The sequence below is a fragment of the Sus scrofa genome, chromosome 15, assembly GCF_054392235.1.
Source record: "Sus scrofa isolate SSC_HxYL_T2T_F1_AM1 chromosome 15, Sscrofa_HxYL_maternal_Yorkshire_Landrace_v2.0, whole genome shotgun sequence".
Classification (NCBI taxonomy): domain Eukaryota; kingdom Metazoa; phylum Chordata; class Mammalia; order Artiodactyla; family Suidae; genus Sus; species Sus scrofa.
In genome coordinates, this window is record NC_139397.1 from 97595004 (window position 1) to 97618415 (window position 23412).

Below are 23412 nucleotides of genomic sequence, written 5' to 3' on the forward strand. Positions count from 1 at the left end.
TGAATTTAGAATGGACACCCATTTTTTCCTGCCTTAGGTAAGAAAATGCCTGTTTCTGTGTGGTTTGTCACACTAGATTCCAAAGTGGAACAGATCTTTTTTTTCCCTTTTAGAAAAGGGTCTAAAGAAAAATGGCTTGACCTAGGACTACAGAGTTGGTTGGACTTTTTCTTATCCTGATATATCAAGATGATGTATTTTATGTCAGTAGGCCTGATAAGAGAGACAGGCCTACTAAATGTTCATACCTGTTACTTCTCACCAGGTACATACTCAGAATGTACCTTCTCAAAATTCCCAGCAGTGGCCTCTTGCATCCTTTCCTAGTCTTCACTCTCCTTTCCTTTCCTTATACCAGTGGTAGGCTTAGCATTAACTCTTATTTCCTAGACCGGTAAGGTTTTTTTCTCTCTGTGACTCAGTGTTTGACTCTGTTTCATATCTCCCTGAGGTATGTGTTCATCTATTTTTCTCCAAGTACTTGCCATAGCAATTTTCTGGCTAGTTTTATTATTGTTTGGAACTTTGTCTCCTTACTCCAGCCTCACATCCAGTACACATCTAACCCAGAATTGGCTTCTGTTTTTTTCTTAAGTTTCCAATCTTAGCTGCTTGACCTAAGTTGTTTGCTTTGCTCATGAACATTCTAGTAACAAACAAATCCCTTCATTTCATTATACCCTGTGCCAAGTAGTTCTAGACTAGAGCTCCTCCTATCAAGTAATTGTCACTCTTCTGGATAACACTAACTCTTGTATATCCAACTATAATACTAAGTCAGGGAATCTGATTTAGCCCATATGTCCTAGCTTAAAATTGCCTTACAGTGTTTGTATAGAATGGGGGTTCATATACATTGTATCATTTACTTACTTCCAAATTCAAGCAAAACATTGAAGGAAGAAAGGCTTTAACTAAGAGAAATGAAAAGAGGCTCAAATCACAGAGATTCAGAACCTGAGTCTTAGGAAATACCACAATTAAGGGCTTAGTATCCTGAGACCAAGGAGGTACAGTTAGGGTACTGAGAAGAGGGACACAAAAGTTAACCCTCAGTCGTGATCCAAGAGAGGCACAGGGAAAGATACTTTTCTTTTTATGTGTTTTTATTGAAGGAGTTTTAGTGGGTTCTTTGAAGTTTGGGGTAAGTTTTATTTAGTTGACTAAAATTAATTTCTGCCTGATGAAGGAAAAAAGCAAAATTAAAAACTCTAATGAAGGTGGTGGAAATCAATAATTGAGTCTTTTAAAAGAATGACTTTTTTACAAAGCAGAGTACTTGAACTGAATTATATGTTCTATGGGGTTAATCCTAACTAGATCACCAAATAAAGTTTCTGTGAATAAAACTACTTTCCAGTTGATATGGATGACCTTACCTCTTGCTCTTGTTCTTGTCTATATGTTGCTACATAAAGTTTAATATATCTGTGTAAGAAATGCTTTGTCTATCATTTAAGTCATAAATCCCATAAAATAAATGTAATGTCTAATATTCCAAATACCAGGTGTTCAAGTACTCAAGAAACTTCTTGGTGATTAGAAGATCCTAGTCAATCAATGCAAATCTTTATATATGAATAAGACTATAGTAAAACATAAATACATGGATAAGAATATAATGACTAAAATAAGAATATTTTAAGTATCTTGTTCTGCTTTCAAAGATTACATTTATTTAAACTTGTTTCTTATGGCTAATTCTTTGTTCTTTTGGCAATATTAGTGGAATTAGTTGAGTTCATATCACCATACTAGTTTGGTGAATATAAGAATTTTAAATTAATTTTAACAAACTGAATATTAAAAATGTTTTTGTTATCCAAGTCTATTCACTTGATAGCTCTTTGGTATATGATATATATTTTTTAATAGTTTATTTGAAGTATATTGACAGTTCATTCTTTAATTACAGTGGATTGGCAGCTGGAGAAGATAATGGACAGAGAGGTTATTTGCTGACCTATGTCATTGCATACATTCGAGTAAGTTATCTCATATTTCCCTTGTCAGTTTATGTTGCAGACAATACTTTTTCTTACTTTTAGTAAATAAAATGATTTTCTTCATTTTCTTAAATTTTAACCTACTGTAATTTAGCATATATTATGCTTGAATCCAGGATTTTTTATCTTATAAAATTTCCTTTCATATCTTTGAACTTCTGTGGCGGCTTGTGAATTGTTCTTTCCAGTTTTGGTATAAAAATAAAATACTCTATGGGGAAAGAATCTGAAAGAGAATGGAAATATATGTATACGTATGGCTGATTTACTTTGCTGTGCACCTGAAACCAATACAACATTGTGAGTCACCTATACACCAATAAAATTTATTAAAATTTCTCTGGATAAAAAATTTAGTATTATAAGTTACCTGTAAGGTAAGCATTATATTTTGTATCCTATGAAATATATTTTCTTTTTTTTTTTTTTTTTTGTCTTTTGTCTTTTCAGGGCCATGCTCACAGCATATGGAGGTTCCCAGGCTAGGGGTTGAACAGAGCTACAGCTGCCAGCCTGTGTCACAGCCACAGCAACACAGAAGCTGAGCCACATCTGTGACCAACACCACAGCTCACGGCAACGCCATATCCTTAACCCACTGAGCAAGGCGAGGGATCAAACCCGCATCCCTCATGGATACTAGTTGGGTTTGTTAACCACTGAGGCATGACAGGAACTCCATGAAATATATTTTCATAGCAGAGGTGGTTCCAGATGTTCTGTTTAATCAGTACAGAGAGGCATTACATATTCTATTTCTTTTTAATTAAAGAAAAGTTGATTTTAAGGAGCTGTCTTTTCCTTAGGTCCCCTTCCCTCCAACTTCCCAACCTCCCTGCTCCTTTATTCTGATGATCACTTTTTGGTATTGATTAATTTGCTATTTAGACCACTAAAAATTGATTCTGCTGGTATTCTCTGCATGTACATAGATGGTTCCTGGATAGAAACTGCATTCATTGGAGAAATATTTGAGATCCTTCCATGTGTCAGGCACTCTGCCTGGTGCCAAAGGCACAGAGGGAAACTACACAGAGTTCCTATCCTCCTAGAGGTTATATCTCACACTTGGGGCCACTTTCTCGTGCTCTCTTGAGGTAGATAGTAAAGTACCTGGGAGGTTAATTAGCAACAGGAAATACTAACAATGATATTAATACTACTTCCGTATCTGTTCTAATTTCTTGATTTTTGTGTATGTGTTTTAACAGGACTTGGGTTTGGAATACTATGTTTTAGGAGAGTCTTTTGAGACTTCTGCTCCTTGGGACAGGTAAAATGAAATAAAATCCCTGATATTATTAAAATATGCTATATAGATTGCTGAAGTAATCTTTGTGTGTGATTATGTAAACTTTCAAAATTTCGTAAGGAAATATTGCAACAAGGTAATCACTTTTATTTAAATTAATATCTTCATCAGAATGTCATATTTGCAACCATTTTTTTGGTCTTAGACAGAAATGTCCATGTTCTGTAGCAGGAAGGTATTATTGAAGTTTATATTTTAAAGAATTTTACTGAACATTAAATGTTACTTTATGACTTTACTTAGCTTTGATTTACATTAAGTGATTAATATGCTTAAAAAGTTCACGCAAAATAGAACCTTCTTTTGTAATTTACCATTTAGCTTTTGATATTTGTATATGCACTATTAAGCAAGATCTTAATGGAGTTCCTGTCGTGGTTCAGTGGTTAACCAATCCGACTAGGAACATGAGGTTGCAGGCTCGATCCCTGGCTTTGCTCTGTGGTTAAGGATCTGGCATTGCTGTGAGCTATGGTGTAGGGTGCAAACGTGGCTTGGATCTGGCATTTCTGTGGCTGCGGCATAGGCCAGCGGCTACAGCTCCAATTAGACCCCTAGCCTGGGAAGCTCCATATGCCGCAGGTGCGGCCCTAGAAAAAAGGAAAAAGACGAGAGAAAAAAAAAAAAGCAAGATCTTAACTTGAATTTAAGTGATTTAATATATATATATAATTTCTGTTTTTATAATTACTCATATATTCATGAAAATATTGGTTAGAGAATTAATAATAAAAACTAATTAGGAAATGTGAAGTGGCTTTATTAAAAATAGACTTGTGGAGTTATTCTTCTGTAGTAAAAAATTCTTGAGATTGTTAGTACATTTTTATTCTGGTATACCTTACATTTTACTTTTTCTTTATAAAATTTACTGTTTTAAATCTGTAACATTTATCGTAACATTATTGTTCTACCCTAACCTCTTTTTTTTTCTCCCCTGAAAACATTTTTTACTTTTCTACATTGTCTTCATTTACTATGGGTTATGACTTTTGGTGCATTGATGTTCATATTCCATGCAGTATAAGATAATAATCACATTTATAATATGTATTATTCACAGCATTTAATTTTTGATGATGTTTTGCTATGGAGAATAAATCTTATAAATAAAAAGAATTATCAACTCATCAACATCTGATACTTTTTTTTGTCTCTCTTAGGACTCCACCCATGGCATATGGAAGTTTCTGGGCCAGGGGTCAATTTGGAGCTGCAGCTGCAGGCTTACACCACGGCCACAGCAACACCAGGTCTGAGCCACATCTATGGCCTACACCACAGTTCACGGCAATGCTGGATCCTTAACCCACTGAGCGAGGCCAGGAATTGAACATGTGTCCTCGTGGATACTAGTCGGGTTGGTTAACTGCTGATCCATGATGGGAACACCAATATCTGATATTTTTGAATAGCAGATATGGTTTGGGAGCTATTCATAGTTGTCTCAAAAATCATTTTAGTCTTTAATACCTTTCTTGCTGGGGAAAGTGGTTTAGTGTAATGTTACTTCTTCAGTTTTATGAATTTCCTTGTCATCAAATTACTACTAACTGATGATTACCATTTTGTCTTTTAATTCTTCCAACACTGAAAGCTAATCAGGCACTATTGTTTCATTTTTCTTTTATCCTTTCTTTGTATATTCTTACATATTTTTTGACTTACTGTTTTATACTGGGTTACATACTTGGTTTGTTATGATTTAAAACATTGTCTTTGACCTAAGTTTTAAAATAAAATTAAGGGAAAGCCACTATATTTCTGACATAAAATTTGCTTGTTGGGAATTCCCATCGTGGTGCAGCAGAAACAAATCCGACTGGGAACCATGAGGTTGCAGGTTCAATCTCTGGCCTCACTCAGTGGGTTAAGGATCTGGTGTTGCTGTGAGCTGTGGTGTAGGTAGCAGATGCAGCTCAGATCCCACGTTGCTGTGGCTCTGGTAGGCTGGTGGCGACAGCTCTGATTGGACCCCTAGCCTGGGAATCTCCATATGCTGCAGGTGCAGCCCTCAAAAGACCAAAAAAGAATTTTTTTTTACTTGCTACCATTTAGTAACTTACCTTCTGTTTCAAACCTTTAGCTAGGTAGAAACCATGTTTATCACCAGCCCATAGGATCAGGATCTTCAACCCTTACACATTATTAGGTTGCTTGGCCTTTTCATGCTGAAGTCTCTCTTAAGGGATGATTGGTCTTACTAGTTTGTATGCATTCCTCAGTGGCCCTAGTGCAATGACTCTACCTGTTAGGTGCTCAGTGAATATTCTGCATAGAGTCCTGTGAATGAACTCTGGAATAGTGTAAGACTGCAGCCCATAAAAATAGGTGTCTAGGAGGTCTGAGTTGGAGATTTACAGATTTTAGAAACCCCATCTTGAGACTTGTGATTAAAACCAAAAGAGCGTTTTATAAACTTATAGATAAATGGATGAAGAGAGGAAGGCCTAAGAAGTCCAGAGAACCTCAGCATTTAAGGGATAAAAACAAAGGATACATGTAAGTTGTAGAAATAAAAGTAGTGAAGGAGACTGAGGAATAATAACTAGAAGATTTAGAGGAAAACTAGTGCTGTGAGAGGAACCCAGGGAAATTTCTTTCAAGGAGGAAGTGGTCAGTAGTGTTAAATTTGCTAATAAGTTGGGTAAGTATATTATTCTTATTATGTAGTACCTGAATTCCATTTTTTAGAGTCATGATAAAGAACTTGTTACTTTTATAAATTTGTAGTATTCCTTAACCCCTGTAGATAGATATTAAATCTTAGTAGATTTTATTTATATTTAAAGTATTTATTTTGTAATTTGGGTTATTTAAATAGAGACATTAATTTTCAATAGTCTAAATACTTTGAGAGATTAAAAAAAATGTATTCTTACCATTTTATAAGTAAGGCATAGAGAGCACTGATAAATTTTGTCTACCTGTATAGCTCTGACAGAATAAAGAGGAATTTCAGTGCTATCTTATAAAATCTGAATTTATAAAACTTTCAGACACTATATTTATAAAAGTAAAAATTGATATGCTAGTAAAACATTAAAACCCTTTTTCATATTTATATTTTAATCATATTTTTGTTCTTTGAAATATAGATAACTTTAATGTGTTTAATAAAGTATAATCCATTTAAGTGTTACTGTTCTTATCAAGTTGAGCCAGGATATTTATTGGAGAATAAAATGGTTTTATTGATATATGGTATGGTATAAAATATAGTATAAAATATATACTTTAATAGTTTTATTTTCAGATGAAACAAAATAGTTTTAACAGTATGTTATATAGCTCACATTAACTAGATTAATATTGTTAAATATTATCAATCTTCCCTCCCCTTTAAGATCTGTACCTCACTTGTCTGTTTTCATTAACTTTTAGTGTTAAACACTCCAGTGTAACTTGACACGTCATTCTTGTCCAGTGTCATTGTTGAGCAGGACTTTACCTTATAAGGGCTCGAAAATAGGGTTTTGAACATTTGGTATAATGCTATAATTGTTTATTAATTTTTGTTTTTCTTCTTCATCTGCCCCCCCCCCCCCCCCCCGCAACATATGGAAGTTTCCAGGCCAAGGATCAAATTCTAGCCAGAGCTGCAGCCTACACCACAGCTTCAGCAACGCCAGATCTCTAACATTGTGCCAGGCCAGGGATAAAACCTGGGACTCCAAAGAGACAAGCCAGATAATTAGCCCACTGTGTCAAAGGGAGGACTCCTAAATTATTTTTAAATTAAAGAAAACATTTTAGATGTGGATATAGATTGGTATTTCTAAAGCCCAGAATTGAATTTTCATTAACATTTTCTTTAGCGCTTTTTAAAAAGCTTTTAAAATCTTGCAATTAAATTTATTTTGAAATTAGATTTTCCTTAGTATTGGAAACTGCATTCAGAAGACTTAAGCATACTCCTCTGACTTCTGTCTTTCCTGTAACAAAAAGGGAAAGGACTTTGCTCCCTTGAAGTTATGAATGGAAGGCTCAGTTTGAATGATCAAGGCTCTTGTTTATTCTTGAAAGAATGAGTATGAAAGTTTTTAGTGAAGAGAATTTCTGACCTGAAGTATGCCAATACCAGCAATTATTAGAATTTTTGTAACTTACTGGAGCTTAATATCACATTTAATTATGTTTTCTAGGGTTGTAGATCTCTGTAGAAATGTAAAAGAAAGAATAACAAGGGAATGCAAAGAGAAGGGTGTTCAGTTTGCTCCTCTTTCTACATGCAGGTGAGTTTTTTTTAATTGTCCTTATTCTTTAAAAAAAAAACTATTTTTTTAATTAATGGAAAAGTGTAATTTGTGAACTGAGGAAAAGTGTCAGTTTGTTCTGCTTAGCAAGCTTTCCTAAACTTCACTTGCCACCTTGTTAGAACTGTGCCACTAGGATTTTACAGTAGTCCTGAGCCAGTTAGAAGTAGAACACTCTTCCATGAGTGAGCCTTCTACACTCTCTGGACAGCGTGACGTTAAAAAGCCAAATGTCTGAGCTCCTGGAGTAAGAGAAGGTTTCCTTCATTTACTGAAACTATAAATCACATATGTAGTCAAGAACTATAAATTATATGCACAGTCAATATAGCTGTTTCTGTTTTAGTTTTTATTTTTTATTGAAGTATAGTGGATTTGCAATGTTGTGTTCATTTCAGGTGTATAGCAAAGTGATTCAGTTATACATATACATATAGCCATTTTTTTTCTGTCAGCATCTCTCTTCACCAGAGAAAAAGCACTTTAACCATTTTGTCAGTTGTTAATTAAATGAATGGATGTGGAATATAGGAATGAGTGGAACGGAGGATCCAAACGAAGATCCCCGTTGCTTTCCCATAGATCTTCCTGTGACAATGGAAATGTTCTGTATTGCCCTGTCCAGTAAGGGAGCCACAAGCCGCATGTGGCTATTGAGTGGTTGAAATGTGGCAAGTATGACTGTGGAACTGAATTTTAAATTTTGTTAATTTCAAATAATTTAAATTCAAAACACCACGTATGGCTAGTATCTTCCATATGGGACAGTTATGATCCATACTGGATCACAGTTAACTGATGATCTTGTCCTCTTAGTTAAATAGCAGCAGCCCAAAAGGAAGTTTTCTTGAGAAGGGGTGCTCTTTCTGTTCGCTCTTTTGATATTAATTTTCTGTATAAGTACTGGGAGATTAAATGTATAAAGATTGAATCGAGCATTTGACTTCTCTAAAAAGTTATAAAATTAATTGGAATGGAGACTAAAGGGAAATTAGGACAGATCATGAGAAGGGGAACCTTAAGGTAAATGATGCAGTAGTAATTGAGCCCTTTAAAATTTATTGAACATTCTGTATTATATAATTGCCTCTCTTTTTTTACATGTGTGTGGTTTTCAAGAATACAACTCCAGTATACTGTAGAAACAAACAAAAAACTTAGAATATAAAGCATAAATAAAAGTTAGGTAATTTTGTAAATAATGTGGTGTCTTTATGGTTTGTTAAGTGTACTGGGTGCTGGATCCTGAAACAACAGTTATGCTTCAGCTCAGCACAACAGCATTTCTGTATATTTCTATTCATGATGCTTTTTTTTTTTTTTTTTTGCTTTTTAGGGCTGCACTTGCAGCATATGGAAATTCTCAGGCTAGGGATCTAATTGGAGCCATAGCTGCCAGCCACAGCAGTGTGGGATCCAAGCCACATCTGCGACCTACACCACAGCTCACCACAACGCTGGATCCCCGACCCACTGAGTGAGGCCAGGGATTGAACCTGCATCCTCATGGTTACTAGTCGGATTCATTTCCGCTGCTCCACAATGGGAACTCCTGATGCTTGTTCTTTTGATTAGCCTAGAACTACTTATGGGCCTTTCTGCCTACTGCATCCCCCTGGCAACTTCCTGTTTAGTTTTTAAATTTCTTTGTTTTGTAACACTGCATGTGTCTAAAGAGTGAAAGCACTGTTCTGTTTTTATTAGTAATTTAATCTCTTTGAGCTCTAAATTTATCATTATTAAAGTAGTAGTAATGTATTTACTTGAAGAGACTATTATAAGAGTGAAATGAGAAAGCATATAAAGGGCTATATAAATGCCATTTTATGTATTATCATGATGTAGTCACATTAAGTTTGGAGGTAGACAAGTCATACTAGTATTAGTATGGAAAATATGGGTATTTGTTCTTCTTCCTGAATGCCAAATTCCCATGAAGGCATCCATTTGTTTGGCCCTTTTGATATGTTGACAGAGCATGATAATTTGCATTTATTTGCTTTGCAAGGCTAGAAATACTTCTGTACTCTTTAAACTGGAATCTCTTCTGTGATTTTTTTTTTCTTTTATATTCTCTCATCTTGTGCTTCTCTATTACCATATTGTGTTTCTTAGTTCTGCTTGTTGCCACATAGGGACAGATAACTTTTAGAATTTGCAAAATTGTGCTTTTGCTGGGTAAGAAAGTAAAATTCTAACATGAGATGTGAGGAAAGCATCTTTCTTACACCTTAAAAATTCATGTCAGTCAGAAGGATATCCTTGAAGTAGTCTTTTATGGGTCTGTGTGAGAGAGATAGGATTTGAAAAACATTTCAGGAACTACCAAGTCAAGGGTTTATTAACTTGTTGTAGAACAAGTACTTTTGGGGTAGAACCAAAGAATGTAAAAGCTAAAAATGTGGATTTTAGAGATTATTGAAGGAAGGGAAAATAGGGGCCATGTTCTGTTTAATAAAAAGCTTGTAACTTGGTAAAGCTACTGGTAGCTTAGTGACTGATCTTGGAGAGAACCTTTCCAAATGAGTAAGAATGTACATGTTCTCTCTCTCTCTCTCTTTTTTTTTTTAATTTGGAGGTATCTTTAAAAATGAATTTTTTTTTTTTTTCTTTTTAGGGCCGCACCCACGGCATATGAAGGTTCCCAGGCTAGGGATCTAATCGGAGCTGTAGCCACTGGCCTACACCACAGCGACAGCACTGCCAGATCTGAGCCTCGTCTGCAACCTACACCACAGCTCACGGCATGCCAGATCCTTAACCCACTGAGCAAGGCCAGGGCTGGAACCCGCAACCTCATGGTTCCTAGTCAGATTCTTTTCCCCTGTACCATGATGGGATCTCCTAAAAATGAATGTTTTATTTTAAAGTGTTTAGACTAAGAAAAAACTGTGTTCATTTATATTATCAACCTCAATTTGTACTTAGTTCTTCTCTTTACAGTCTGGTCTGTCAAGCCTCTTATTTAAAACGGAAAACACATCAAGCTGGCTTTATAGTCCAGAAGTTATTTGCTAACAGTAAAATTTGAAACATTTTAAATAATGGATTCTGTTTTTTGTGTAGCTGAGGATTTTTTATTCTTTTGTTTTGCCAAGTGGTAACTTAGCAGATTTTATCCTTTCTTCCTTCTGTGCTACCTCCCTATGCAGCATCTCTTGAGATTTCTGTTCCGTTATGAAAATATTATGATAAACCACTGCTTACTGAAATTGATTGGGAAGTAATATTCTGCCTTAGGATACCTTCTGTAAAAACATTTGTCTTGGTTCTTTAGAAGGTCCTTATAAGAACTAAGGATCTTCATTATCTATTGTGTTATAGGTAGATAGAATACATATACATATTCTGAGTGATCATATGTCATTTATTTGGTAGTTGTTTTTTTAAGAAGGATTTTCTGATGAGTTCCCTGGTGGCCTAGCAGTTAAGGATCCATTGTTGTCACTGCTATGGCGTGGGCTTGATCCCTGGCCAGGGAACCTCCACATGCCATGGGCACAGCCTCCCCCCGCCAGAAAAGCTTTATACGCTCAGCTTCCATGATCATCTTATAAAACCAGAGTTTAGAATGTGCAAAGTATAGTTAATTGAATAATTTTGCTAAATAGTGGTTTTAAATATCGTTCTTATAGCACATATTTGGTTAACATTTAACTAGAGTTTGATTTTAGTTCAGTTTGATTTGATCTGATTGATAGTTCTAAGGAGATTATTCTGTATTGAGTGTAAATGACCAGGTTTTTAAAAAGCTATTCTGGGAGTTTCTGTCATGGCTCAGTGGTAACCAACCCAACTAGTATCTATGAGGACATTATGAGTTTGATCCCTGGCCTTGCTCAGTTGGTTAAGGATACAGCATTGCCTGCCATGAGCTGTGGTGTGGGTTGCAGACACAACTTGGATCCTGCATTGCTGTGGCTGTGGTTCAGGCCAATAGCTACATCTCTGATTCGACCCCTAGCCTGAGAACTTCCATATGCCCTGGATGTGGCCCTAAAAAGAAAGGGGGAAAAAAAAGCTATTATGAAATTAATTTAAAATAGTTATAGGAGTTCCCGTCGTGGCGCAGTGGTTAACGAATCCGACTAGGAACCATGAGGTTGCGGGTTCGGTCCCTGCCCTTGCTCAGTGGGTTAACGATCCGGCGTTGCCGTGAGCTGTGGTGTAGGCTGCAGACGCGGCTCGGATCCCGTGTTGCTGTGGCTCTGGCGTAGGCTGGTGGCTACAGCTCCGATTCAACCCCTAGCCTGGGAACCTCCATATGCCGCGGGAGCGGCCCAAGAAATAGCAACAACAACAACAACAACAACAAAAGACAAAAGACAAAAAAAAAAAAAAAAAAGTAGTTATAGATCTCATTAAAATCGAAGATCCCAAGGAAAAGAATTCAGCTGTATGGTGCATTTATTGAGTTCATTTATTTCATTTCTGTCTTTTAAGAGGTACTTTGTATATTGAAATAGAAATTCTGACTCTAAATTTCTGAAGAAATTTTGGGGGAAGGACTTCCTAGACAGTGAGTCTAATGCAAATAAAATAGTCCAAAAAGTATACAGCACAAAATTTTTTTAGAAATGAAAGAATAAGGAGTTCCCGTCATGGCTCAGTGGTTAACAAATCCGACTAGGAACCATGAGGTTGTGGCTTCGATCCCTGGCCTTGCTCAGTGGATTAAGGATCCGGTGTTGCCGTGAGCTGTGGTATAGGTCACAGACACGGCTCAGATCTGGTGTTGCTGTGGCTGTGGTGTAGGTCGGCGGCTACAGCTCCAATTAGACCCCTATCCTGGGAACCTCCATATGCCGTGGGAGCTGCCCTAGAAAAGGCAAAAAAAAGAAAAAAAAAAAAAAGAGAGAGAGAGAAAGTAAAGAATAATATAACTTTGGCAGCCACACTTTTTCTTGTTCAGATGTTTTGGAAGACATTAGTGTTTAAATGCCTTAAATGATAAAAATTATATATTAAAAGGTAATAGATATGTCATTTTCTGAAGTGGACCCAAATTAAGGTCTTCCAAAAGTATTTTTATTATTTTTACTTTGCTTGAGATAACTGATAAATCAAGCTTTGTTGTAATTTTTGAAGCCCACTTAAACTACTGAAAATTGAATTGTGTAATATATATCCTGGATTTGTTGGAAGGTGTCAATGTTCCTATTAATATTTAGTTATATTTTCTATTTATTGATTTTAACAATTCTCATGTAAGTGATGTATATTTTACTGCCATAAGCTCATTTCATTCATGTGCCCTTTACATTTAGCTAGATTTGGTAGTGATAGTGTCCTCATAGTCAAAGTGTTTCTCTAATTTTTCCTAAACTTTGTAAATCTGGTACTTAAAATGTAAACATTCATGGGATCTTTTTTATGGGTGTGAATTAACACTAGAAGAAAAACACAGCTGGCAAATTGACAGTAGCATTGTTAAGCAGTTCATTTCTTCTGTTCTGAGGCACCTAACATTTGGCCTAAAAGGCCATTAAAATTTTAGATTAGATTCCATTTGTATTGTGTAGTAAAAAGAGTATTTCCTCTGCATTTGCTCCTTCTGTTAAATTAAATTCTTTGTGGGAACCTATTTGTAAATTGCATTCAGAGTTTTGACTATGATTACCTTAGCTCCCTTTCAAATGCTTCACCTAATTGCATTTTGATAGCCCAGATATATATATATCATGTATATGACTTATTAATCTAACATTCTTGATATCTTTTATAAACACACATACAGAGTATAAAACCTTTAGGCTATGTAACTGCATTTGATATGATCAGCTTGTTTTCAAAGTTGTTACTAATTTATTAATTAGAACTTGTGAAGATGCTGTATTTTACCCAGTCTGATCATTTTTGGTATTTGTACATTTCTCTTATTTTCTAGTTTTAAGTTCTTATATTTATTTCTGTTAACTTTGAGGAAGTTTAGAAGAAGACTTATAATGAATCACTAAGTTCCATTTAGTTTGTTTGGGGACTGTCTTTAACTGCAGTATATTTGTTAAAAAAAATCCCTTTTGAGGAAGTGGAATTTTTGTTTATTTCAGGTCAATTGGAGAAATATTTACATTTAAAATTTTTTAATTGGGGGGGTAATAGTCAAAACTTATCCAGAAAAAGTTATAAAAATAGTACAAATAGTTATTAAATTTCCTTCATTCAGCAAATCTATTCCTTCCAAAGACAGAGATGGAAGGTAAATAAAGAATGAGATTATGACTTAAGCAAATCATTCAGACAATCTTGCCTTTAAGTTTTTAGATGTTAAGTAAATCTGGTTTCACTTAACTTAAAGCCTTGTGGGGATTTTGTCTGTTTTTTAGGGTGACGCAGACTTATGATGCAGGTGCATGTATCTATTTCTACTTTGCCTTTAACTACAGGGGAATCAGTGACCCATTGACTGTGTTTGAACAAACTGAGGTAATTTTTCATATGTGAATATAGCTCTTATATTCTTTTATTAATTTAAATAAACTTTATATCAACTTATGAATTTTAGTTTGACTCTAATAATTTATGGTTTACCGAGTTGATAGCCCATAGAAATGAGTAGTATATTTTTTGCACTAGATTGAGTACTAAATTATATATATTAAGATTAATATTCTAAAATTAACATTCTGTAGCCTGTAATTCTTTGGTTGTTACTTAAAATATGGAATAACTGATTAAATTGAATAACAGAGGCCTGTGGGGATCCTCTATCACTTTGAGAGCCCATCCAACTCCAGATGGTTTCTGTTCTTGAGGTCAGCAGCCCTAAAGCTTTTGGTTTATGTTGCTGTAATGTCCTCAATGTAGATTTATGTATTTTTTTTAACTAGCTAAAGCTGTATGTAGGCCTTTGAGGTTCATTTGCTAGCAGTTTCTATTACATTTCTTCTTCTTCTTTTTTTTTTTTTTTGTCTTTTTAGGGCTGTACTTGCAGCATATGGAGGTTCCCAGGCTAGGGGTCTAATCAGAGCTGTTGCTGCCGGTCTATGCCACAGCCACAGCAACACCAGATCCGAACCGTGTCTGCGACCTACGCCACTGCTCACGGCAATGCCAGATCCTTAAACCCACTGAGTGAGGCCAGGGATCAAACTCACAACCTCATGGTTCCTAGTCAGATTCGTTTCCACTACGCCATGATGGGAATGCCATCTGTTACGTTTCTTAAATGGCCTTCTAATTCTTACAAAGCCTTCTGTTTGATAGTATTTCTCATGACAGGGGTGCCTAGAGCTGATAAAACAGACTAGTCTGTGGAGGAACCAGGAAGAGACTGGGGTTTGTTAAAACCTCAGGTTAGTATTAGTGCATACCAATAGTGTTAACCCTGTTGCCTGCCTGCCAAAGATAATGCCACAAGGTGATTTTCAGTGGCACACTTTTAGACCCAAACCACAGACAGTGTTTGGTTGGCTCTCTATTATGCCTCCTTTAAAAAAACAAAACAAAGCAAAAAAAAAAACAGCTTTTCTGAAGTATAATTGAGATACAGTAAACTGCACATATTTTAAGTATATAATTTCAGAGTTTTGACATATGAGTATATCTGTGACATCATCACCCCAATCAAAATAATGAGCATATCTGTCATTCTCAAAAGTTTGAGTCCTTTCCCATCACCTTAGCCTTTCAGTGTTTTGGTATTGCCCCCTAGCTACCCAAGGACCCCTTCCCTGTGGTACTACAAAAGTGAAAATATTCCTTCTTTCCCAATCCAGGTTGTCATTCTCTAAATGCTGCTGATTTAAAGTAGTTATTGCTTTACTTGAAATAATTTGTTAGAATATATAATCTCTTAGAGTAGGGCTGGCACATGTAATTCACTTGAAAAACCCTAAATCCTAAGTGATGAAGGTTCAATGAGTTGTGGTCCATCTGTCCCTCCTAGGGGAAAGGCCTCATACTGTGTCCTAACTCAGATGGTGTATATACACCTGAGTAATTCTGAGAGGTCCAAGGCACTGTAGGAATTCCACCTCACACCTAATATATACTCATGAATCAAATATAATTCCAGTTTGTGTAACCCTTTTTTCACCATGTACTTCCGTCATTTTGATTTTAAGTATTTTATCTTTCTAACCTTATTGCTCTGTAAGGGACCTAACATGTTAGAGGATAAAATAAAGAGTTTCTTTTACACTTAGATATCCATAGGCCTGACAAGTAATTTGTTCTAAAACAATGACCTAAGAAATGTTCTCCATAAGGGTTTTCATCATTAATCCCTGATAGTATTATAAGGAATCTTGAGTCTGATATCCATTTGATGATATTAGGTGAGTAATTTAATCCTTTAAGCCTCATTTTCTTTTTCTGTGGGATAGGAGTAATTGTAATTATTCCACAAGGCTATAGTGAAAATAAATGAGTTAATACAAGTAAATTGCTTAGTGCTTTTCTGGACATACCATAAGCAGTCAATAAATTTTTTTTTTTGGTATAGTGAGATGTTTACTTCAGAGTTGGACCTGACTCCTCAAAAAAAAAATTTTTTTTTTTAACCGTGCCCACAGCATGTGTCAGTTCCCAGGCCAGGGATCAAGCCCATACCACATTAGCAACCAGAAGCACAGCAGTGACAATGCCAAATCCTTAACCTGCTGAGCTACCAGGGAACTCCACAAAACTTTAGTTATTAACCGTTTAGTGCTGCTGAACTGATTATTTTGCCTTCTTTTTCTTTTCCTAGTATCTCAAAGTGACAATTGTAGACATTGTGACTATTCACTAAAAAAAAAAAAAAAACCTTACAAAGTTAGGCAGCATGTTTTAATTACTTTTAAAATACAGTTAGCCCAAGAGAAAGGAAAATTAGGCTCTGGTTTATTATTTAACACAGGAAGTATGTGTCTCCTTTGGGTGTTGTTCTCACTCTTTGAATTCCAAGTGATCTATTTGTTGTATTGTTTCCAAATACAGGCAGCTGCTAGAGAAGAAGTCCTTGCTAATGGAGGGAGCCTGTCACACCACCACGGAGGTATTCTTTTTTGGGGGTGGAATTTCTAATATTCCTACTGTTTGAAATATTTGGTTTGACAAAATGCTGGGGAGAGTCCTAATATGAATAATTTGAGAGCACTTGAGATCTCTTGGAAGTTTTTGTGTGTACCACTGAGATAGCCTGTGTTTTGGTCGTAACCAGCAGAAGCTTGATTTGACAAGCTTGCCTAAGTAACAGAATCTAGACAGACTTCTGAGTTCTCAGGAACTTCATGTTGCCCAGGATAGCCCCGCTTACCTGGTAGGTATTTGACTATAACCGCAAAAGTTTTGTCTTTTTGCCTTTTCTAGGGCCGCTCCTGCTGCATATGGAGGTTCCCAGGCTAGGGGTCGAATCGGAGCTGTAGCCACCAGCCTATGCCACAGCCGCAGCAACGCAGGATCCGAGCTGCGCCTGCAGCCTACACCACAGCTCACAGCAACTCTGGATCCTTAACCCGCCGAGCAAGGCCAGGGATCAAGTCCGAAACCTCATGGTTCTTAGTCGGATACGTTAACCACTGCGCCACGACAGGAACTCCCAACAGCAAAAGTTTTTAAAGGGAGGGAAAATCTACATATATGTTTTTCAGCCGCTATTGGAATGTAGCTGGAAGTCAGCTATGTCATATTGAAGAGCTGAGTGTTCTGCCCACCCACAATTAAGCTAATTAATCAAGAAAGGACATGAAAAAAAACTTTTTTGATTTTAATGCTATTTTAGTATTATTTTTGATCACTGTAGTGAGTATTAAGTTTTATTGGAGAGTTGATCACATCACCAAAAAAAATTGTCATATCTACACCTATGTTACTAGCAGTCTTATAAAAGTACTATGAAGCAGTTTTTTAAAAAGTTAAACAGTGGTCATTCTGTCATTAACATTGTGATTTTTTTTTTTTGTCCTTTTTTTTTTTTCTTTTTAGGGCCGCACCCTTGGCATATGGAGGTTCCCAGGCTAGGGGTCCAGTGGGAGCTGTAGCTTCTGACCTATGCCAAAGCCACAGCAACACAGGATCCGAGCCGCACCCGCAACCTATACCACAGCTCACAGCAATGCTGGATCCCTAGCCCACCGATCAAGGCCAGGGATCGAACCTGCAACCTCATGGTTCCTGGTTGGATTTGCTAACCACTGAGCCATGACAGGAACTCCAACATTGTAATTTTTGAGATTATCCATCTGTTTTCTATAAGAGACATGTATTTTTAATATAACCTTCAATATAAATTGGTGCCTAGAAAAATAGGTATGTGTAGATTTTTTTTAATCGAAAAAATTTTAAGGGGAGTTCCCATCGTGGCTCAGTGGTTGGTGAATCCGACTAGGAACTGTGGGGTTTCGGGTTCGATCCCTGGCCTTGCTCAATGGGTTAAGGATCTGGCATTGCCATGAGCTGTGGTGTAGGTTGCAGACTCGGCTTGGATCCCGAGTTGCTATGGCTCTGGCGTAGGCCAGCAGCTACAGCTCTGATTCGACCCCTAGCCTAGGAACCTCCATATGCTGTGGGAGCAGCCCTAGAAAAGGCCAAAAAAAAAAAAAAAAAAAAAAAAAATTAAGGAACAAGCATGAGGATAAATAACCACTGAATTGAAAAATTCCACTCCTACTCCCCCTCTGGATTCTCCATATCCCTCTTTCCCCGTTTAATTTCCATCATAACATTTAGCATTATCTAACATGCTATATATATCTATACTTCTTAAGATTGTCTGTCTTCTCCTGTAAAGTGAGGATCTATAAGGACAGGGACTTCTGTTTTGTTTCTATGCACCAGCACCTGGAAGAGTGCTTGACCCCAGTCAGCACTCCATACATAGGATGAATGAAAGAATTTTGGTAGAAAACAGAGTGGACTGTGGAGGATCTTTGTTCTTATAACATTACTGCAGCCAGGTCTGGAGAAGATTGCTAATGTGGATGAATGAAAGAGAAAGTCAATTCCCAGCATCATTCTATCAACTTAATCTTTTGCATTCCCCCTACCTTGTTCTTAATCTCCACAAATAAATTTATAACCTAACTGACTGATAAGCATTAATGTGAATGAATTTGTTCTTTTCCTCCTCTTCCTATTCATTATCTTTTGATGGGGATTCTAATGAATGTTAGAATGATAAAGAAGGGGAGTTCCCGTCGTGGTGCAGCGTAAGCGAATCTGACTAGGAGCCATGCGGTTGCCGGTTTGATCCCTGGCCTCACTCAGTGGGTTAAGGATCCGGCATTACTGTGAGCTATGGTGTAGGTTGCAGATGAGGCTCGGCTCCTGCGTTGCTGTAGCTGTGGCTAGGCCGGCAACAACAGCTCCGATTAGACCCCTGGCCTGGGAACCTCCATATGCCGCAAGTACAGCCCTCAAGAGACAAAAGACAAAAAAGAAGGGAAGAAACTGGATATTAGAAACCTTCCAAGTGGAATTAAAAGCTTTTGATTAATCTAAAAGTCTAAACCTAATTTTGGAAATGTAAACATGAGGTATTTTATAAAGATGCTTAGATTTTTACCACCTTCCTTTAAAATGTTCAGAAAGCTATATACATTATTTAAAATCTTTTTTATGTATTTTATTTCAGGATGCCACTATATTACTATGTAAGAACTTGTAAAATTACATAATATCATGAAGTAATGTGTTCATACTAAATTGATTGCATGAGGAAAGAGGCAGAATAATTTAGCTGTAATTACTTGTTTGAAGAAAAAAAACAATTCCTTTCCATAGCATGCAGTTTTGCCTTTTGGTTTAGGTCAGCAGCCAACAGTGTTCTTTTTCCTTTAAGATCCTACCTAGTTACAGTAAATATAAGAGATGTGATTCTACAAGAGAGTGAGAACAGCCAAACCTTATACTATATAGAAAATAGAGGCTTAACTGTCATTTAGATAATTGGGTTAGATGAGCTAATTTCCTTAATTATGAGAGATGCTTTCAATTTACTCAAGCTTCATAGTGCAATGAATCCTATAAAAGTCGGAAGTGACCAAATGAGCTACAACATTGTAGAAGAAAGCCAAACCAATGGTTGTTTTCTTGCCAGTGTCATTTTACTCCTGTAGGAACTGTGAGGATATTCAGCTCCCTCTAGTAGTGTCTAAATGTGAGATGCTGAAAGTCTAATATGGCGGAGCTGCTAACATTACTTATTCAGATACACCCTAGACACTGAGAGCTTCTTGGTAGGCTCTAACAGAACCCACATTAACATACTTGATGTAATTTATGTGCGAGTCTGACATTTCAGAAAAAAGAAAATATACACAAATTTATATCGTGTAATTGCCCCTCCTACCTCTTGATGTGGCCTCCTCTTTGTCTTCTGGAGTAGGAAAAATATACACAAATTAAAAATAATAAAGGGTTAAATAATTATAGTACAAATTTGAGATGTAGATTTTATTTGTGAAATCTATGGTAATAATCCAATTGTATTACTCAATAAACACATGTAAGTTAATTTAAAAAATATGAGTTGGAAAGATGTAAGCCTTAATCAATCAAGAGATCATGACTGGAGTTTTTTGGTGACCTAGTGTTTAAGGATTTGGCATTGTCACTGCTGTAGCTCAGGTCCAATCCCTGCCCCAGGAACTTCTGCATGCCATGGGCATGGCCAAAAAAAAAAAAAAAAAAAAAAAAAAAAATCAGAAATAATTTTTAGTGCCAGAATTAAATTTGAACTCAGGTCCTCATGCTTCAATGCCCTTGTCCTCTGACTTAAGAACCTAAAATAATTTATAGGCCAGAAGCTAAAAAGATTGACATTGAAAGCCTTTTAAAAGAGACACATAATTTTAAAAGTATATGAAAAGAAATTCTAAATGTGACTATTTATCTTTTAAAATAGAAAACCTCCATTTCTTTAATTTTGACACTAAGTTAATTACTTGTCCTGCTTTAGATGTTAAAAGAGAGATGAATCAACATTTTAATTTCCCTATCATCGGTATTTCATTGTTTTCTCAGTTCTTGCACATAAGTCAATTTGACTTTCTGGTTGTTTTTATACTTCCTGATTATATGTTTCTAACATGTTGGCAATATCAGGTAATAAAACAAATGCAGGTCAGACCATGTTCTGATAAAACTCCTTGTTTAGTTTATGTACATTTTCAGGTTGTAGAGACTTAAAGCCTTTATTTGTTGAAGATTCTAAGGTGGATGAAATAATTTTCGAAATTATTAGCTTGAACTTGAATGTAGCAAGGTTTGATTGCATATTAATTTATTGAGAGGTTCCGCCTCATTTAAATAGAAATCTTTTATTTCTGTCACATTTCTCACATTTTTATTCTCCCGTGGTCAAAAATATGACTGTGTGGAAACAAATTCTAAACTACTTAGATTCCTTTATTGCTTAGAAAAAGAAACTAGGTAAGCCTGAACACAAAATATATTTCACATATGCTGGTGAAATGAAGATGCTTTCCCTTGGCTAGCTTATCTTCTTCTAAACCACTAAACACTAGAGTATTCCAGGGCTTAGCCCAGAGCCAGTTTGTTCCTCTGTGTTCCAGTGATTACTTCAGTCCCAGGACTTAAAACACTCTCCATGTGCTAATGCCTCCCAAATACCAGAAGGCATCACCACCACCATCCTAGTTCAAATCACTGTTTTTCCCTGCTGGAACAAATGCAGTAGCCTTTTAACTGTTCTTTCTACCTCCATTCCTCATTCCCTGTTCTTCATTTCTCTTGCTGCCCCAGTAGTCTTTTTTAAAACTCAGTATATTCTCCTCACATTCAAAATAAAACCCAAAGTCCTAATCAGGTTCTTCAAGGATATACATTGTGGGTCTCTCTGTCTTCACCTCTAATACTACCTTTCCCCTGTTGCAATAGTGGCCTTCTTGCTGTTTCTCAGACATATCAATCCTCTTCCCTATTCAAGGCCTTTTGCTGTTTGTTCCATCTTTTTCTAATGTTCTTTCTCTTGTGTCCCTACTCCCAGATATATGCATGCATGGCTCACTTGCTCCATTATTTATATCCCTGATAAAAACATCACCTTCTTAGAGGTGTCTTCTCTATTGTCTTAGGTAGTTTCTGTGTTCCTCATTTGAATAAGTTTAGTGACGTTACTGACTTTATCTTGTCTGTCCCTGTGTTCGTCAGTTCCTAGAACAGTGACTAGCTTTTCTGTGTAAAAGTAGATGCTTAATGAATATGTTAAATGAATGGATAAGTGCCCAAGTGCTCACAGAATTTGGGGAAGTTTTGCAAATTCTCCGACATCTCTGAATTTTTCATATTAGAATGGCATTCGTCTCCTTGCTAATTTAGCTTCACATGTTAAATAATCAGGCTTTGTTTGAATATAGCATCGTGTTTGATCATGGAAAGGCTCAGTTTATTCCATATTTCTAAGAATGTGTATTAGCAGAGTCATTCAGTGGAAAAGTAGGGGAGAATAAAGTGCATTTCTTTACAACTGCACAACACCAGTCACTCTAGTGTTCTTCCATAAATTCATTATGTATGTAAGATTCCATTTAAACTTTGTCTTAAATACAAGTTTGAGAGACCTCAAACAGGGCGAAGAACATAGGCTTTGGAATCAAATCTGTATTTGAGGGTTCTCTTGTGGCTCGGCAGTAATGAACCTTACTGGTATCCATGAGAATACGGGTTCGATCCCTGGCCTCACTCAGTGGGTTAAGGATCCCCCCTTGCCATGAGCTGTGGTGTAGGTTGCAGATGCGGCTCGGATCCTGCATTTCTGTGGCTGTGGTGTTGGCCAGCAGCTGCAGAACTGAAGTCCCTAGCCTAGGAACTTCCATATACTGTGGGTGTGGCCCTAAAAAGCAAAAAAAAAAAAAAAAAAAAAAATCTGTATTTGACTCTTGGCTCTGCACTTAACTAACTGTGTCACCTTAGGGAATAACCTCTCTGAGTTGCAGTTTTCTCATCTGCAAAATGCAATAGTACCTGCCTTAGACTGCATGTGGTAATAATATATGTTAAGCACCTACTCAAAAAACAATAGCCTTTAAAAAAAAATAAAAGCAGTAGACAGCACAAAATGAAAGGCAGGTTTGTATTCTTAAACTCCACTCTAACCTTTGAAGAAAGGGTTACAGTTTATTTGGAAAAAATAAAAACGAAAACATGTATTCAAGGGATATGATTCAACAATTGTCTTTTTAGGGGCACACCCTTGGCATATGTAAGTTCCCAGGCTAGGGGTCGAATCGGAGCTATAGCTGACGTCACAGCAACACAGGATCTGGGCAGTGTCTGCGACCAGCACCACAACTCACAGCAACACCAGATCATTTTAACCCATTGAGCAAGGCCAGGGATTGAACCCAAGCCCTCATGGGTACTAGTCAAGTTCGTTACCCCTAAGCCACAACGGGAACTCCTTCAACAATTGTCTTAACATTTTCATCATTGGGGAGTTCCGTCATGGCTCAGTGAAAATTAATCTGACTAGTATTCATGAGGATGCAGCTCAGATCTGGTATTGCTGTGGCTGTGACATATGCCAGTGACTACAGCTCCAATTTGGCCCCTAACCTGGGAAACTCCATATGCTGCAGGTGCGGCCCTCAAAAAAAAACTTTGTATCTATAACCTGCAGTTAGTCTCACTCTATAGGAGGTTCTGTTATGATCTGTATGAAAGAGCAGTACATTTTCTTCACACTATTGGCTACAAAATTTGCTTTTAAAAAAATGTCTATTTTCATACATTCTTCTCTGCTTAAAGTTAATCTGATTTGTAAATTTCAAGTATCTTGTGTTATTCAGTATAGTTCCATAAAGCAGAAATCTTCCCATATAAATTTTAAACAGAGCGGGTTCAATTATCCTTTTAAATTTAATAATAAAGCTTTTGAGAGATTACTTTTTAT

The 23412-nt window shown here is 36.5% G+C and overlaps 1 protein-coding gene across 4 annotated transcripts in view; it reads left to right on the forward strand.

Annotated features, from left to right (window-relative positions):
* The window catches only part of AGPS (alkylglycerone phosphate synthase), a 139497-nt gene that overhangs the window by 100363 nt on the left and 15722 nt on the right, over positions 1-23412 (forward strand). The window contains exons 15-20 of one of the 4 annotated variants that reach the window (XR_014829806.1): positions 1916-1985; positions 3218-3279; positions 7464-7553; positions 13901-14000; positions 16497-16878; positions 18049-18586. Coding sequence is in view for 1 of the 4 variants with exons in the window: in XM_021075128.2 (XP_020930787.1) it covers positions 1916-1985; positions 3218-3279; positions 7464-7553; positions 13901-14000; positions 16497-16554 (380 nt within the window). In the remaining 3 variants the exon portion in view is untranslated. Of the gene's footprint in view, positions 1-1915; positions 1986-3217; positions 3280-7463; positions 7554-13900; positions 14001-16496; positions 16879-18043; positions 18587-23412 lie in introns of those variants that run through there. The other 3 variants (XR_014829805.1, XR_014829807.1, XM_021075128.2) reach the window with 3 other exon arrangements.